The 18,633-nt window shown below is 38.1% G+C and overlaps 1 protein-coding gene across 8 annotated transcripts in view; it reads right to left on the bottom strand.

The window, feature by feature from the left end:
* Window positions 1-18,633, bottom strand: part of UCHL3 (ubiquitin C-terminal hydrolase L3) — a 54,903-nt gene that overhangs the window by 21,512 nt on the left and 14,758 nt on the right. For all 8 annotated transcript variants that reach the window (XM_072782781.1, XM_072782782.1, XM_072782780.1 and 5 more), the window contains one exon: window positions 17,793-17,840. In XM_072782781.1, coding sequence (XP_072638882.1) covers window positions 17,793-17,840 — 48 coding nt within the window. The remainder of the gene's footprint in view (window positions 1-17,792; window positions 17,841-18,633) is intronic.

Consider the following 18,633-nt stretch of genomic DNA (forward strand, 5'->3'; position numbering starts at 1 on the left):
GCCCAGGATCGAGTCCCGCATCGGGCTCCCTGTGGAGCCTGCTTCTCCCTCTGCCTCTCTCTCTCTGTGTCTATGACTAAATAAATAAAATCTTTAAAAAAAAAAAAAAATAAATAAATAAATAAATAAATAAACCTTTAATAAAAAGGTGGAGAGAATGTATTTATAAAAAGGAAAATTACCTTCTTTTACAGTTAATGTACATGTCTCTGTGTGTAGGAAAATTGAAGAGATTAATCTTTAAACTATTTTACATTAACCAAAGAATTAGAAATACTCTAAAGGCTAAAAAGTAATTATAGACATTTTTTAAAAGGGGGCAAAAGGTCTGCCTAAAAGAACTGGTCCACTAAGAAATCAAGTGTTTGGTAGGTTACTGTAAGTGCTCAAATATGAATTATTCTAAAATGCTAAAATAAACTAAGTAGATTTTGGCTTCCACTCAAAGCATTTTCTCATTTTAATGGGCATCCTGTTATTAAGAAAAATATCATTATAACCATGTAATCTTCTGAACATGAAGGGATCATTAGCTGGTAGATACTTAAAATAATTACTGTTTTCTGAAATATACACAATATGGTAATCAAAAGACTGGTTGGTTTACGAATAAGATTTTACGTTTAATCTAAGGAAAAACCTAAGAGCTAACTTAGATATAGGGGTAACAAAGAATAAAGTATTCAGCACAACTCTAAATGGCATTTGTAATGCATTACATATTTGCATTAAATTATTAGCTGTAGAAATAAGTCAATCAGAGAAAGACAATTATATGATTTCACTCATATGTGGAATTTAAGAAACAAAACAGAGGAGCATGGGGAAGGGAAGGAAAAATAAAACAAGATGAAATTAGAGAGGGAGACAAACCATAAGAGACTTAATCACAGGAAACAAACTGAGTCTTGCTGGAAGGGAGGTGGGTGGGGGCATGGGGTAACTGGGTGATGAACATTAAGGAGGGCATGTGATATAATGAGCACTACATGTTATATAAGACTGATGAATCACTAAATTCTACCTCTGAAACTAATAATACACTATATGTTAATTAATTGAATTTAAATTAAAAAATTATTAGCTGTGTTTAACTTTGCTTTTAGGACAAAACTTTAAAATTAAAAATCCTCTTTCTTCTTTTTTGTGTTAGCAGTTTTACGTACACATTCTATTGCCTTTAGAGCATGGTCAGTACCCACTAGCTATGTGACCTTGAACAAGTTACTTCGTAGTTTTCCCATTTGTAAAATAAAATAACATACGGAGATCTTAAGGAGTTTACAGGACTAGAGTAGGGTACACCTGTCCCTTAGTATAATGCCTGCCATATAGGATGCATTCAGTAAATAGTAACTATCATTGAAATAAGATGGCAAACATACTTTCAAAAGCAGTGAGAATTAAGAAGATGAGAATATTTGGAAGCTACTAAACACCTCAATTTCCATTGTATTCACCCATAAATGACACTAAAGAGTTAAAAAGAAAACTTCCTCAATTGACATTGTGGCACCCAAAATGATGCCTAATGTTCCAAACATCCCTAGTTATCTCACATTGAGAATTTTTTGGCTCCAAAACCTACAATATTTGTGCATCTCTAGTAGAAAACAACATGCACTGTCTTCACAATCTCCTCCTTTTTACAGGGTAGAAATGGGAATAAAATACTAAAAAAAATTAAATTCTTTTTTTTTTAAAATATTTTATTTATTTATTCATGAGAGACACACACAGAGAGAGAGAGAGAGAGAGAGAGGCAGAGACACAGGCAGAGGGAGAAGCAGGCTCCAGGCAGGGAGCCCGACATGGGACTAGATCCCGGGTCTCCAGGATCAGGCCCTGGACTGAAGGCGGCACTAAACCGCTGAGCCACCTGGGCTGCCCAAAAAATTAAATTCAACTTAAAAAAATCACTTTAGCTTCTCATTGTATGGTCATTAGAAATCATGATTCCTTTTATTGACCTGCTGATAAAATATGTACTTTTTTAAAAAAAGATTTTATTTACGGGGATCCCTGGGTGGCGCAGCGGTTTGGCGCCTGCCTTTGGCCCAGGGCGCGATCCTGGAGACCCCGGATCGAATCCCACATCGGGCTCCCGGTGCATGGAGCCTGCTTCTCCCACTGCCTGTGTCTCTGCCTCTCTCTCTCTCTCTGTGTGTGTGACTATCATAAATAAATAAAAATTAAAAAAAAAAAAACAAAAAAAAAATTTATTTACATATTTGACAAAGAGCACACGGAAAAGTGCCAGGCAAAGGGAGAGGGAGAAGGCTCCTCTCCGAGCAGGACCCTGGGGGATCATTACCCAAGCCTAAGGCAGACGCAAAACTGACTAAGCCACCTAGGCACTTTGGTAAAATACATATTTGATCACAATTAAATTTAACAGTTATTTCCTGGATGTATATGCCCTTTCAGATGTTAGAAATATCACGGAGTCTAAAAAATGGCACATGGATAAAAAAAAAATTAGGGCTGCCAAATGCTATGAAAAGGAGTAAAATATAAAGGTGTGTACATACATGTATGAGCACATGTGTGCACATTTGTGAGAACATGTATGCAAATATAAAACATGAAAATTTTTAACTTGAAAAGTTTAAAATCAAAATTATAAAATAACTCTAAGTGGACTTCTGTATTTTTTCAGTAAATTTCAACACAATACATTGGATTACATTAAATATAAGGTCCAAATTTAAAATAGAAAAGTAAAACCAGATTGATCTAAGAGATGTAAATTTTCCTACAGTGTACCCATGTTTAGCTGGCAAAAAAGTAAAATTGAAACACAGGCTAGGTATCAAAATATACAAAATACTATTACATAGTTCATGGAAAATCTGTATGATGGCAAATTTATTCATTTTGCTTACCTAAGAAATCAATTTGCCCACAGGTTTTAAGATATTCTTAAAAGACTTTTCCTCTATTGGTTTTAACAACTATGTCATCTCGCTTCAATTTACAATTCTCCATGTCAGAAATCTCTAAGAGTATAATGACTTGTATCTGTACATGCTACATTAAATTCAAGTTTACCATTGTTAAGCTGGCCAAACTAATTTCCAGAAATGCTTTTTCTTTTTGCAACATGAGAACAGGTTCTCATTTATTAAAATGAAACACTCTTAAATCCTAGCATTATCCTCTGTTTTGGAAAGTTCTGGTTTAAAACAAAACAAACAGAAAAATCTCACCATCCCCAAACCTAACCTTGACTCTATGTTTATTGCTGAAGACATTTTTACACAGAAGGGTTACAGCTGGTCAGATTTGAAAGAGTAAACTCATGAGTTCAGTTTAAGAATTTTCCTTTAAAATAAGTAATGGTTTTAATATCTCTATTTCCAAAACCCCCAGACTGTCAAAAAAAATCATAAATAAATAAATAAATAAATAAATAAATAAATAAATAAATAAACAAGATGATGATGATAATGAAAGAAAGAAAATAATATTTTGATCCATTTTAGGACAAAGCACTTGTCAACCTAAGAAGAGGGGAGAAAAAGTATAAATAGGATGGAGTAGTAATTATATTTCTTAGCCTTCAACAACTAATTTAATCTATATAGCATTTTTTTTAGGTGGATAAAGAACTGAATTACATGCTTGGAGACATGGTGTTAGTGTTTGAATACTACTCAGCCATCAAAAAGAATGAAATCTTGTCATTTGCAACCACATGGATGGAACTAGAGAGTATTATGCTAAGTGATATTAAGTCAGTCAGAAAAAGACAAATATGATTTTACTTATATGTGGAATTTAAGAAACAAAACAGATGAACCTAGAAGAAGGGAAGGGAAAATAAAATAAGATAAAAACAAAGGAGGCAAACCACAAAAGACTGAACTAGAGGGAACAAAGGGTTGCTGGAGGGGTGGAGGATGGGGAGATGGGGTTAACTGGGTGATGGGCATTAAGGAGGGTACTTGGTATAATGAGCATAGGATGTTATATGCAACTGATGAATTACCAATTTCTACCTCTGAAATTAGTAATACACTGCATGTTAACTAAATTGAATTTAAATTAAAGAAAATAGAGAAACAAAAACCATTCCAATAACATTTTCCCAACTATGACTAATTCTAATTTGTACTCCCTCCTTCAAAACTCAGCTCCCCCACTCAATTTTACATATACTTTAAAAACATGTCTCTATCTGGGTGATGATATGCAGAAGGAAAAACAACAATTAAAAAAGACAGAAGAGAGGTGGAGGCAAAAGTTATAGGGAGCTAAAATAGGAGTTCCAGAGAATTTCTCAACTTTTTTTTTTTTAAAAAGATTTTATTTATTTATTCATGAGAGACACACACAGAGAGAGAGAGAGAGAGAGAGAGAGGCAGAGACACAGGCAGAGGGAGAAGCAGGCTCCATGCAGGGAGCCCGATGTGGGACTCGATCCCGGGACTCTAGGATCACACCCTGGGCTGAAGGCAGGGCACTAAACCGCTGAGCCACCCGGGCTTCCCAGAATTTCTTAACCTTAAGAATGAAATAAAATGAAGTTGCCCAAAAAGAGATTTACCCTAAGTCTTCTTGTAATGGAATAAAGAAAATGAGGTATGGAAAAGTAAATGGAGAAAAAAGATCGGAAAGTGAAATTTCAGATTTCTTAACAAAAGTGGACTATACAGCTTAAAAAGCATGCTTTTCATCAGAGTTCCATTTATGTTTCCGTCTGATTCCTCCAAGAATATTAGGAACTTAAATTGTACTTTATATAAGAACTAAGTTTAGCTTCTTTCAAAGACGGGAAAGAAGAAAAATCCTTAAAGAAAAGAAATAAATGTGAACGAACATCTTAATTTACCCTAATTGTAACATAATCAAAATCACTCAGAATTGTACTGCAGAGTAAAATGAAGCCATGCAAACTATACTTCTACATCAAACGAAAATGAAACCTGACAGTTTTCTCCATTGATAGTCTGCAACTGATTGGGCCAAAAAGCCAATTAAATACACACACACACACACACATATATTTTAACTATGTATACATATATGAACACATACTTGAAATCACAACTTATTTATTGCTTATCTATGAACTTCCTCTTATAGGACAAAACTAACCAAAATACATTATTACATATTTCATCATAAATAAGTTATAACTTAACTTCATGATTTAAATTCACTCTATAAACTTTTACTAAAGATGTTTGAGAGACACCTGGGTGGCTCAGCAATTGAGCGTCTGCCTTTGGCCCAGGGCGTGATCCTGGAGTCCCGGGATCGAGTCCCACATCGGGCTCCCTGCATGGAGCCTGCTTCTCTCTGCCTATGTCTCTACCTCTGTGTGTGTGTGTGTGTTTCTCATGAATAAATAAATAAAATATTTTTTAAAAAGATGTTTGAACTGTCATTAGCCATCAAACTTATTATTTCCTTCTATCAAACATGCCAAAATTTAAAAATAGAATTCAACACAGACAAGGGTTATTTCTGAGGCCATCTCCACTGATGTAAAAAAGAGGTCCTGGAGGGAGGAGCAAGATGGCGGAAGAGTAGGGTCTCCAAATCACCTGTCTCCACCAAACTACCTAGAAAACCTTCAAATTATCCTGAAAATCTATGAATTCGGCCTGAGATTTAAAGAGAGACCAGCTGGAATGCTACAGTGAGAAGAGTTCGCGCATCTATCAAGGTAGGAAGACGGGGAAAAAGAAATAAAGGAACAAAGGCCTCCAAGGGGGAGGGGCCCCGCGAGGAGCCGGGCTGAGGCCGGGGCGAGTGTCCCCAGGACAGGAGAGCCCCGTCCCGGAGACGCAGGAGCTGCACCGACCTTCCCGGGCGGAAAGGGGCTCGCAGGGGGTTGGAGCAGGACCCAGGAGGGCGAGGATGCCCTCGGGCTCCCGGGGACAGTAACAGCAACTGCGCACCCAGGAGAGTGCGCCGAGCTCCCTAAGGGCTGCAGCGCGCACGGCGGGACCCGGCGGGACCCGGAGCAGCTGAAGGGGCTCGGGGGCGGCTCCGCGGAGGGGGCTGCGCGGCCCCGGGAGCACCTCGGAGGGGCTCGGGCAGAGGAAGAGGCTCCGTGCGGAGGGGGCTGCGCGGTTCCAGGAGCAGCTCGGAGGGGCTTGGGCGGCAGCTCCGCGGAGGGGGCTGCGCGGCCCGGGAGCGCGAATCCAACAGCGCAGGCCCCGGAGCACAGGGCGCCGGGACACAGCCCAGGATCCCGCCTCCCCCGGGACAGGCAGAGGCCGGGAGGGCCCAGGACAGCGAGGACGCTCCTGCCCCAGCTGAGCACATCAGCGGCCCCGCCCCGGAGCCTCCAGGCCCTGCAGACGGAGTTCCTGCCGGAGCTGAATCCAGGTTTCCAGAGCTGCCCCGCCACTGGGGCTGTTCCTCCTGCGGCCTCACGGGGTAAACAACCCCCACCGAGCCCTGCACCAGGCAGGGGCACAGCAGCTCCCCCAACTGCTAACACCTGAAAATCAGCACAGCAGGCCCCTCCCCCAGAAGACCAGCTAGACTGACAACTTCCAGGAGAAGCCAAGGGACTTAAAGAACACAGAATCAGAAGATACTCCCCGGTGGTTCTTTTTTTGTTTGTTTGTTTTTGTTTTTGTTTTTGTTTTGTTTTGCTTTTTGATTTGTTTCCTTCCCCCACCCCCTTTTTTTCTCCTTTCTTTTTCTTTCTCTTTTTCTTCTTTTTTTTTTCGTTTTTTTTTCTTTTTCTTCCCTTTTTTTTCTCTTTCTCTTTTCTTTCCTTCTTTCTCTCCTCTCTTTTTCTCTTTTTCCCAATACAACTTGCTTTTGGCCACTCTGCACTGAGCAAAATGACTAGAAGGAAAACATCACCTCAAAAGAAAGAATCAGAAACAGTCCTCTCTCCCACAGAGTTACAAAATCTGGATTACAATTCAATGTCAGAAAGCCAATTCAGAAGCACTATTATACAGCTACTGGTGGCTCTAGAAAAAAGTATAAAGGACTCAAGAGACTTCATGACTGCAGAATTTAGAGCTAATCAGGCAGAAATTAAAAATCAATTGAATGAGATGCAATCCAAACTAGAAGTCCTAACGACGAGGGTTAACGAGGTGGAAGAACGAGTGAGTGACCTAGAAGACAAGTTGATAGCAAAGAGGGAAACTGAGGAAAAAAGAGACAAACAATTAAAAGACCATGAAGATAGATTAAGGGAAATAAACGACAGCCTGAGGAAGAAAAACCTACGCTTAATTGGGGTTCCCGAGGGCGCCGAAAGGGACAGAGGGCCAGAATATGTATTTGAACAAATTCTAGCTGAAAACTTTCCTAATCTGGGAAGGGAAACAGGCATTCAGATCCAGGAAATAGAGAGATCCCCCCCTAAAATCAATAAAAACCGTTCAACACCTCGACATTTAATTGTGAAGCTTGCAAATTCCAAAGATAAAGAGAAGATCCTTAAAGCAGCAAGAGACAAGAAATCCCTGACTTTTATGGGGAGGAGTATTAGGGTAACAGCAGACCTCTCCACAGAGACCTGGCAGGCCAGAAAGGGCTGGCAGGATATATTCAGGGTCCTAAATGAGAAGAACATGCAACCAAGAATACTTTATCCAGCAAGGCTCTCATTCAAAATGGAAGGAGAGATAAAGAGCTTCCAAGACAGGCAGCAACTGAAAGAATATGTGACCTCCAAACCAGCTCTGCAAGAAATTTTAAGGGGGCCTCTTAAAATTCCCCTTTAAGAAGAAGTTCAGTGGAACAGTCCACAAAAACAAAGACTGAATAGATATCATGATGACACTAAACTCATATCTCTCAATAGTAACTCTGAATGTGAACGGGCTTAATGACCCCATCAAAAGGCGCAGGGTTTCAGACTGGATAAAAAAGCAGGACCCATCTATTTGCTGTCTACAAGAGACTCATTTTAGACAGAAGGACACCTACAGCCTGAAAATAAAAGGTTGGAGAACCATTTACCATTCGAATGGTCCTCAAAAGAAAGCAGGGGTAGCCATCCTTATATCAGATAAACTAAAATTTACCCCAAAGACTGTAGTGAGAGATGAAGAGGGACACTATATCATACTTAAAGGATCTATTCAACAAGAGGACTTAACAATCCTCAATATATATGCTCCGAATGTGGGAGCTGCCAAATATATAAATCAATTATTAACCAAAGTGAAGAAATACTTAGATAATAATACACTTATACTTGGTGACTTCAATCTAGCTCTTTCTATACTCGATAGGTCTTCTAAGCAAAACATCTCCAAAGAAACGAGAGCTTTAAATGATACACTGGACCAGATGGATTTCACAGATATCTACAGAACTTTACATCCAAACTCAACTGAATACACATTCTTCTCAAGCGCACATGGAACTTTCTCCAGAATAGACCACATATTGGGTCACAAATCGGGTCTGAACCGATACCAAAAGATTGGGATTGTCCCCTGCATATTCTCGGACCATAATGCCTTGAAATTAGAACTAAATCACAACAAGAAGTTTGGAAGGACCTCAAACACATGGAGGTTAAGGACCATCCTGCTAAAAGATAAAAGGGTCAACCAGGAAATTAAGGAAGAATTAAAAAGATTCATGGAAACTAATGAGAATGAAGATACAACCGTTCAAAATCTTTGGGATGCAGCAAAAGCAGTCCTAAGGGGGAAATACATAGCAATACAAGCATCCATTCAAAAACTGGAAAGAACTCAAATACAAAAGCTAACCTTACACATAAAGGAGCTAGAGAAAAAACAGCAAATAGATCCTACACCCAAGAGAAGAAGGGAGTTAATAAAGATTCGAGCAGAACTCAACGAAATCGAGACCAGAAGAACTGTGGAACAGATCAACAGAACCAGGAGTTGGTTCTTTGAAAGAATTAATAAGATAGATAAACCATTAGCCAGCCTTATTAAAAAGAAGAGAGAGAAGACTCAAATTAATAAAATCATGAATGAGAAAGGAGAGATCACTACCAACACCAAGGAAATACAAACGATTTTAAAAACATATTATGAACAGCTATATGCCAATAAATTAGGCAATCTAGAAGAAATGGACGCATTCCTGGAAAGCCACAAACTACCAAAACTGGAACAGGAAGAAATAGAAAACCTGAACAGGCCAATAACCAGGGAGGAAATTGAAGCAGTCATCAAAAACCTCCCAAGACACAAGAGTCCAGGGCCAGATGGCTTCCCAGGAGAATTTTATCAAACGTTTAAAGAAGAAATCATACCTATTCTCCTAAAGCTGTTTGGAAAGATAGAAAGAGATGGAGTACTTCCAAATTCGTTCTATGAAGCCAGCATCACCTTAATTCCAAAGCCAGACAAAGACCCCGCCAAAAAGGAGAATTACAGACCAATATCCCTGATGAACATGGATGCAAAAATTCTCAACAAGATACTGGCCAATAGGATCCAACAGTACATTAAGAAAATTATTCACCATGACCAAGTAGGATTTATCCCTGGGACACAAGGCTGGTTCAACACCCGTAAAACAATCAATGTGATTCATCATATCAGCAAGAGAAAAACCAAGAACCATATGATCCTCTCATTAGATGCAGAGAAAGCATTTGACAAAATACAGCATCCATTCCTGATCAAAACTCTTCAGAGTGTAGGGATAGAGGGAACATTCCTCGACATCTTAAAAGCCATCTATGAAAAGCCCACAGCAAATATCATTCTCAATGGGGAAGCACTAGGAGCCTTTCCCCTAAGATCAGGAACAAGACAGGGATGTCCACTCTCACCACTGCTATTCAACATAGTGCTGGAAGTCCTAGCCTCAGCAATCAGACAACAAAAAGACATTAAAGGCATTCAAATTGGCAAAGAAGAAGTCAAACTCTCCCTCTTCGCCGATGACATGATACTCTACATAGAAAACCCAAAAGTCTCCACCCCAAGATTGCTAGAACTCATACAGCAATTCGGTAGCGTGGCAGGATACAAAATCAATGCCCAGAAGTCAGTGGCATTTCTATACACAAACAATGAGACTGAAGAAAGAGAAATTAAGGAGTCAATCCCATTTACAATTGCACCCAAAAGCATAAGATACCTAGGAATAAACCTCACCAAAGATGTAAAGGATCTATACCCTCAAAACTATAGAACACTTCTGAAAGAAATTGAGGAAGACACAAAGAGATGGAAAAATATTCCATGCTCATGGATTGGCAGAATTAATATTGTGAAAATGTCAATGTTACCCAGGGCAATATACACGTTTAATGCAATCCCTATCAAAATACCATGGACTTTCTTCAGAGAGTTAGAACAAATTATTTTAAGATTTGTGTGGAATCAGAAAAGACCCCGAATAGCCAGGGGAATTTTAAAAAAGAAAACCATATCTGGGGGCATCACAATGCCAGATTTCAGGTTGTACTACAAAGCTGTGGTCATCAAGACAGTGTGGTACTGGCACAAAAACAGACACATAGATCAGTGGAACAGAATAGAGAATCCAGAAGTGGACCCTGAACTTTATGGGCAACTAATATTCGATAAAGGAGGAAAGACTATCCATTGGAAGAAAGACAGTCTCTTCAATAAATGGTGCTGGGAAAATTGGACATCCACATGCAGAAGAATGAAACTAGACCACTCTCTTTCACCATACACAAAGATAAACTCAAAATGGATGAAAGATCTAAATGTGAGACAAGATTCCATCAAAATCCTAGAGAAGAACACAGGCAACACCCTTTTTGAACTCGGCCATAGTAACTTCTTGCAAGATACATCCACGAAGGCAAAAGAAACAAAAGCAAAAATGAACTATTGGGACTTCATCAAGATAAGAAGCTTTTGCACAGCAAAGGATACAGTCAACAAAACTCAAAGACAACCTACAGAATGGGAGAAGATATTTGCAAATGACATATCAGATAAAGGGCTAGTTTCCAAGATCTATAAAGAACTTATTAAACTCAACACCAAAGAAACAAACAATCCAATCATGAAATGGGCAAAAGACATGAACAGAAATCTCACAGAGGATGACATAGACATGGCCAACATGCATATGAGAAAATGCTCTGCATCACTTGCCATCAGGGAAATACAAATCAAAACTACAATGAGATACCACCTCACACCAGTGAGAATGGGGAAAATTAACAAGGCAGGAAACAACAAATGTTGGAGAGGATGCGGAGAAAAGGGAACGCTCTTACACTGTTGGTGGGAATGTGAACTGGTGCAGCCACTCTGGAAAACTGTGTGGAGGTTCCTCAAAGAGTTAAAAATAGACCTGCCCTACGACCCAGCAATTGCACTGTTGGGGATTTACCCCAAAGATACAAATGCAATGAAACGCCGGGACACCTGCACCCCGATGTTTCTAGCAGCAATGGCCACTATAGCCAAACTGTGGAAGGAGCCTCGGTGTCCAACGAAAGATGAATGGATAAAGAAGATGTGGTTTATGTATACAATGGAATATTACTCAGCTATTAGAAATGACAAATACCCACCATTTGCTTCAACGTGGATGGAACTGGAGGGTATTATGCTGAGTGAAGTAAGTCAGTCGGAGAAGGACAAACATTATATGTTCTCATTCATTTGGGGAATATAAATAATAGTGAAAGGGAAAATAAGGGAAGGGAGAAGAAATGGGTGGGAAATATCAGAAAGGGAGACAGAACGTAAAGACTGCTAACTCTGGGAAACGAACTAGGGGTGGTAGAAGGGGAGGAGGGCGGGGGGTGGGAGTGAATGGGTGACGGGCACTGGGTGTTATTCTGTATGTTAGTAAATTGAACACCAATAAAAAAAAAAAAAAGGAAAAAAAAAAAAAAAAAAAAAAAAAAAAAAAAAAAAAAAGAGGTCCTTAAAGACACAAGAGCCTTCTTAAGATTCCCTCTGTCCCTCTTCCTCTGACCTCCCCTCCTGCTTCTCTCTGCCTCTCTTAAAAAAAAAAAAAAAAAAAGGGCAACCCCGGTGGCTCAGCGGTTTAGCGCCGCCTTCAGCATGGGGTGTGATCCTGGAGACCTGGGATCGAGTCCCACGTCGGGCTCCCTGCGTAGAGCCTGCTTCTCCCTCTGCCTGTGTCTCTGCCTCTCTCTCTCTGTCTGTCATGAATAAATAAATAAAATCTTTAAAAAAAAAAAAAAAGATAAATTTTAAAGAAAAGATTGGAAGTAAATATATGTAAATCAAAAATCATTTTTTGCTATACTTTCCATATTGGCATGTTTATTTAAAACCACAAATAAAGGGACACCTGGGTGGCTCAGCAGTTGAGCGTCTGCCTTTGGCTTAGTCCCAGGATTGAGTCCCACATTGGGTTTCCTGCATGGAGCCTGCTTCTCCCTCTGCCTATGTCTCTTTCTCTCTCTCTGTGTGTCTCTCATAAATAAATAAATAAAATCTTAAAAAAAATAAATAAAGCAACAGTGCCAGTTTCTATTACTTTTCATTATTATTATAAATTTGAATGGAGGGTTCTGAGCAGTAAAATAAATTTATTCTTCTGTAAAAAGTTAAACAATAAATTATCAGAAGATCTCCACTTCTATCTGGACTGGCTCCTAGACTAATATGGACAAATGACAGACTTTAGAAATTGCTTTTTAGATAAGCATCAATGAAATAAAAGTACAGTTTAACGGCAAATTAAATACTTTTTTGGATTTTTTTTTCTTCACATTGGACTTGAAGATTGCTTCCATTAATGTATCACTGATACTTGTTCACAATTTTAAAAACACATAATTTAAATTCCTCATATCTTAGTGTTCTTTTATCTTAAATGAAAAATGAAAGCAATAATTTTCAGTATAAGTTAATGAAATATAAGTGAGGTGGGGCTACTGTCCAAATTTCTGGAATAGCCAAAGACTGCCTGAGGCTCATGGTGGGATGGTGGAACAGAGAAAACCATACAAGTAAACAGACAACTGGTGTATAGTAGCACATTAAGGCCAGTCTCCTGAAAACACTACTGTATCTGAGTGGCTTAACTTACTGATTTCTCATTTAGGCTACAAATCTCTACATGCACTAAGGCTCCTGCCTGCTCTACTCCATGAACATGTTCTGACAGGGTACCAACGATGTCAATAACAACTACCATTGCAATTACACTGCTATTACTGGCTCCTCTTCCTCTAACCACTCCTTTAACACTAACATGCCATGGGGATTTATTGTGGTCCACCACTATTCTCCCTCTATAGAATTCTCAAGGTTCTAACTACTACTCAAATACAAAAGATTTCAGATATCTCCCCAAAGCTTTAGGCTCCATATCCAACTTCTACACAGATGACCCAAAAACTCACCTTAAGCTCAATATGCTGAAAACGAAACACACCATCTTTAGTGTCTCCTTATTTCCTATAAAATCCAAGCCTCCTCCTTGATCTGGCTTCACCCTATTACTTCTTCCTCTGCCTCATCCTCTGTCATCTGTATTCATCTTTCTGAATGCCTAATAAAATTACCACCTAATATTTATTGAAGGTTCATTACATGCCAGGGACTATTCTAAGCACTTTATATGGTTAACTCAGCCATCTTCACAACAATCCCATAAGGTAGATGCTACTATTTCCACTTTATACTGAGGAAAGTATCTTGCCTAAGCTACTAGTAGTGGAGTCGGCATACAAACCTATATCCTGTGCTCCTTACCTTTATATATGTAATTTCTCATAAATGCCTACACATACCAAGCACTGTCCTGGTATTCAAGGTGAATGGGACCAACAAGGCCCATGCCCTCATGGGACTTACCGTCTAGTAAGTAAACAGAAGAAACAAACAGCCTTATTATAAGATAATTTAAAAGTGCCAGGACTTTATGACAGAAAATTCACAGAGGTGGATGTACTTAACAGTGATAAAAGAAAAGCCCTTTGAAAAAATGACTTTTTTTAAGGTTTTATTTATTTATTCATGAGAGACCAGAGAGAGGCAGCGACCTAGGCAGAGGGAGAAGCTCCTCACAGGGAGCCTGATGTGGGGACTTGATCCCCGAACTAGGATCATGCCCTGAGCCAAAGGCAGACGCTCAACTGCTGAGCTACCCAGGCGTCCCTGAAAAAATGACTTTTAAGGAGCGACCTCATAGATGAGAAGGTACCAACCATAAAAACAGGAGGGAAATATCCAGAAGAGTACTGAGTCCATTGAAAGCACAAAGATGGTGTGATAGGTTAAACTATGCTCCCCCAAAATTCTTATGTTGAAGCCCTGACTCCAGTGTAACTGTATTTGGGGTTAGGGTCTTCTAAGATGTAATTAAAGTTAATAATGTGGGACTCTTAACTGGATAGGACTGGTGTCATTACAAGAAGAGGAGATACCAGAGATCGATCAATAGAGATCAATTGATCGATCGATCCATCTCTCTCTCTCTTTCTCTCACCCTCTCATTACATGCGCAGAGAGGAAAGGTCAGGGGAGGACACAGTAAGAAAGTACTCATCTACAAGCCAGGAAGAGGCTCACCAGAAAACAACCCTAATGGCACAATGATACTGACTTCTAGTCTCCAGAACAGTGAGAAAAAAAGTTTCTGTTGTTTAAGCCACCAAGTTTGTGATATTTTGTTATGGCAGCCCTAGCAAACAAATACAAATCAGAAAGACTTAGTTTTTTTCCGGGAACTGCCAAAAACCAGTATGCTAGACTATAAAACAATGGAGATAATAATATGTCAAAAAACTCTTAAGCCCAGAGATGGTAAATGAACCTAAAATGAGGTGATCACAAAAATAGTACCTGGTGCAAAAGTTTTAAGCTGGTTCATAATAGATTAGAAAATGTATGCTGTGGGTTTCTGTTCTCTCAGAACTGAAATCTTTCCCAAAATGTTAATAGTACCCTACTGAAGAACAATGACTAATGGATATGTCTTATTTACACAGGGGACTATGGAAAAAACATGACTTTTTATTTTTGTTATTAAATTCTTACACCAGTAGGGGATCCCTATGTGGCTCAGCGGTTTAGCGCCTGCCTTTGGCCCAGGGTGCGATCCTGGAGTCCCGGGATCGAGTCCCACGGAGCCTGCTTCTCCCTCCTCCTGGGTCTCTGTCTCTCTCTCTGTCTCTCTCTCTGTCTCTCTCTCTACGTCTATCATGAATAAATAAATCTTAAAAAAAAAAAATTCTTACACCAGTAAAGATAGTTCTGAGGGAACTATGGTTGAAATAATGAATATGTATTGTGCTCACGTGCAAGGACTGGTGGTGGATATTCTGGAGCATGACCAAATGAACCAGATACCATTCCTAGGCCTCAGAGTCACAGCAAGGTAGATATGACACCACATTTCATCAAATCAAAGGTACCCAGTTGTGATGAGGTGTGTCACTTTATGCACAGCCAAGCAAGGAAAGCTGCCAAGTAAATTACGACATTAAACTGTAAAAATTTCTCTTAATTTTAGGACTGTTCAAATGTGGGGGTTAAAGGGAAAAGACATACATCTTAAATAAATGAAAAAGAATATGAAGGTAGCTAAATGCAAATAATAGAAGTCATATAAAGGAGTCCATAGAAGGAACGAGTTGTTTCATGCAGAAGATAGTACTTAAGCCAAATCTTGAAGAATGGATAGAAGTAGGAAGAGCAGAGATTCACGAAGGAATACTTTTAGCAAGAGTAAACTGCAAGAGGTAAAGCATAGCAACAATAAAGTGAGGAACAGCAAGAGAGAAATATTTAAAAAAAAATACTGTTGAAAAGTTAGGACAATGGTTAGAAAAACCTTGACTACAGCTAGGTTAAAGAGGCTGAAATTTATTGTATATCCTTGGGGAATGGTTCTCAAATACTTTTCTTTTTTTACCCCAATATACTTTGGGGCTATGATACACATAAAAAATAAGACTACTCTGGTAGTGATTATAGGAGATGCAAAATAATCAATTCTTGATTGATTGATTGATTGATTAATGCAAAAGCAATCAATTCTTCTGAGAGTAAATTTAGGAAAAGCTGTCCAGAAAATTCTAACTTCTACCCCTACCTCACCTTGAAAATCACTCCTTTCTACACATTTAAAATTAAAACAAAACAAAAAAAATAAAGAAAAATTTGAGTACCCAAAATAATTCAAATTACATTTCAGGAAAGGTAACCCAGGAGAACTGTGTAAAAATGAATAAGTATTGGAATAAAGATTAAGAATTAAGAATCTACATTAGAAACTGATCTTCCAGGAAGAAATTAAATAAATTCATATTAGACTAGTGATAATGGGGAAAATGTATGATGCAAGTGTTACAAGAAACAGGAAAAATAAAGGAAAAAGTTTAAAATACTCAAACAAGGACAAGTGCATTCTAAAATAGTGGTGGTCACTCAGATGATGTCTAAAAGGCAATCCGATAGTAGAAAAAGTGGAATTTAGGTCTGCAAAAAGTTGTGAACATCACCTACAGAGTTATTGAAGCCATAATATGGATAAAGCTGCAAAAAAGAGGGCAAGAGAAGGTATTGCAAAGACAAAATTTTTAAAGTAAATGTATTAAAGCATTTAATAGCTTTATTACAAATAACTATCTTCATATTTTATAGTAATCTCATGCTGATCATCATCATTGCTAATTTTAATACTGTAAATATATAAACAAAAAAGCAAAGCTATAGTGAATATTAAAAACATGCTAGGATCATACAAAACAATTTAAAAAGGGAATATTTTATTAATTTCTAATCTGGTGTTACAGTCATTTAGAGATGGCACGTGTGTGTGCGTGCACGTGAGAGAAAACTTAGTTAAAAAGCAATAGTCCACACCTCTAAAAACAGAACCTGAGAACAACCAAGATGGCATAAATTACAGGGGGAATTAGTGTTTAAATTCCTAGATGGCTTTATTATAAACACTCAGTTATCCAGTTCAATCTATGAAAAATTGCAGTTACATAATAATATTGAATTGTTTTTTCCTTTAAAAAAAACTTTTTGAAGACAGTAAAAATATTTAAGAACAGTATTTTTAAAACAGGTACTTTAAAAAAATAAAAATAAAAATAAAACAGGTACTTTTCAGGCATTTTTTCAAGTATTTTTAAAACATAAAAGCAATATGATCTTTGTACGTGAAAACATATGGCTTCAAGTCACATATGGATAAGAAAGAAGAAAATCTCTAATTCTCTGGAGTTAGTGCTAAAATGCGTTGTAGGTTTACTAAGCAACTTTATCCATTTTGACTGAAATACCTTTTGACAAACTTCCTGCAGGAATGGGAGCATGAGGCTTGGAGCAAAGGAAAAGAAATGGAAGAGGGAATGAGGGAAACCAATAGAACAAAAAAAGAGGCAAAGAAAGTAGAGGAGAGGTGACCTGGGTGAAGAACAACTAACAGAATGAAGATGTTAAGAATCATCATATTGCCCCACAACAGATTTATTGAGCAAAGAGAATGATGGGACTTTTTTGCTGGAAGTTGGGCATGATTGAAGAGTCTTGAAAATCCTACACATTCATCTACTTGTACTATAATGCAGGCATTTTTCTCAAAACGCTTGCATAAGTCAGAAGAATCTAATACGGAAAATGCAGGCCACTTGTTAGCCAAAGCAACCAGCCCATAATCTGCAATCTGTCCAAATGATCAGACAGACTGAGATAGCCAATAGCCAAGTGCCTACTAATAGCTTATTCATAAATGTTCTTGTGCTATTTCTTAACTACTTTTACATGAGCGGATTCCCTCAAAGGGAAAAAAAGTTCAAGTGATTTTCTAAAACTACATGCCATCCAACAACACTGCAGTTAAACTTACATATGGCCAGGAAAGTTTTGAAAAACGTGAAATACCTCAGTCTGACCTTCATGGGCACTGGTCTCATGAGTGACTCGAATAGCCTGTAACAAGAACACAAGATGTCAATAGGAAAAAATGACTATATCCAGATTTTTAAAAGGAAACAACAGTGCTAAATTTTAACATTGAAAGCTTTGTTAAGAAATAACAAATTGGAAGAAATTTAGGAACAGTTTAATATTAAATACTTAAGAATGATTTCTGAGTAACGAAATGAATGGTAGTGTCCAACCCACAAATCCCTACAGACTGAAGCAACTGAATATCTAATTATTTGTAATTTCCAGATGTCAAGTGGGAGTCATTTAAATTACTTGTTAGAATTAACGTTAAACACTTTATTCAACTGGGACTGGAATAAAGTAAGCATCTCACAGATTGAGACTGAAAAAGCTTATCTCATCTGTTTCTCCAGGTTACATGCTCCTCTGCAGCTCTGGCTGTAGTTTTGCTTAATCATGCAGCTTCAGTCAGCACTTTAAAAACGTGGAGCAAAAAGCATGCATTTATCAGAAGCTAGAGATTTTAGTTTTCTGAACTTAAAAAAAAAATGCCCTTAAAATACCCACAATTAGCAAAGATGAAGAAAATGGGCAAAAGTAGTAAACTTCGGGTGAAAGTACCTTTATGAATGGCAATTTGGCAATAAGTATCAAAGCCTTGAAAACATGCAAACTGGTTGATCCAGCAATTTCTGTTCTAGGAATTTATGTATTTACACAGAACTATACACATAAGTATATATAATTAAGGATATTTGCAAAGATTTAACTACAATAATATACCTTGTAGTATTTTTTTAAATAGTGAATAAAGGGGAAAACATTAAATTTC

Source organism: Canis lupus, chromosome 17, assembly GCF_048164855.1.
Source record: "Canis lupus baileyi chromosome 17, mCanLup2.hap1, whole genome shotgun sequence".
Classification (NCBI taxonomy): domain Eukaryota; kingdom Metazoa; phylum Chordata; class Mammalia; order Carnivora; family Canidae; genus Canis; species Canis lupus.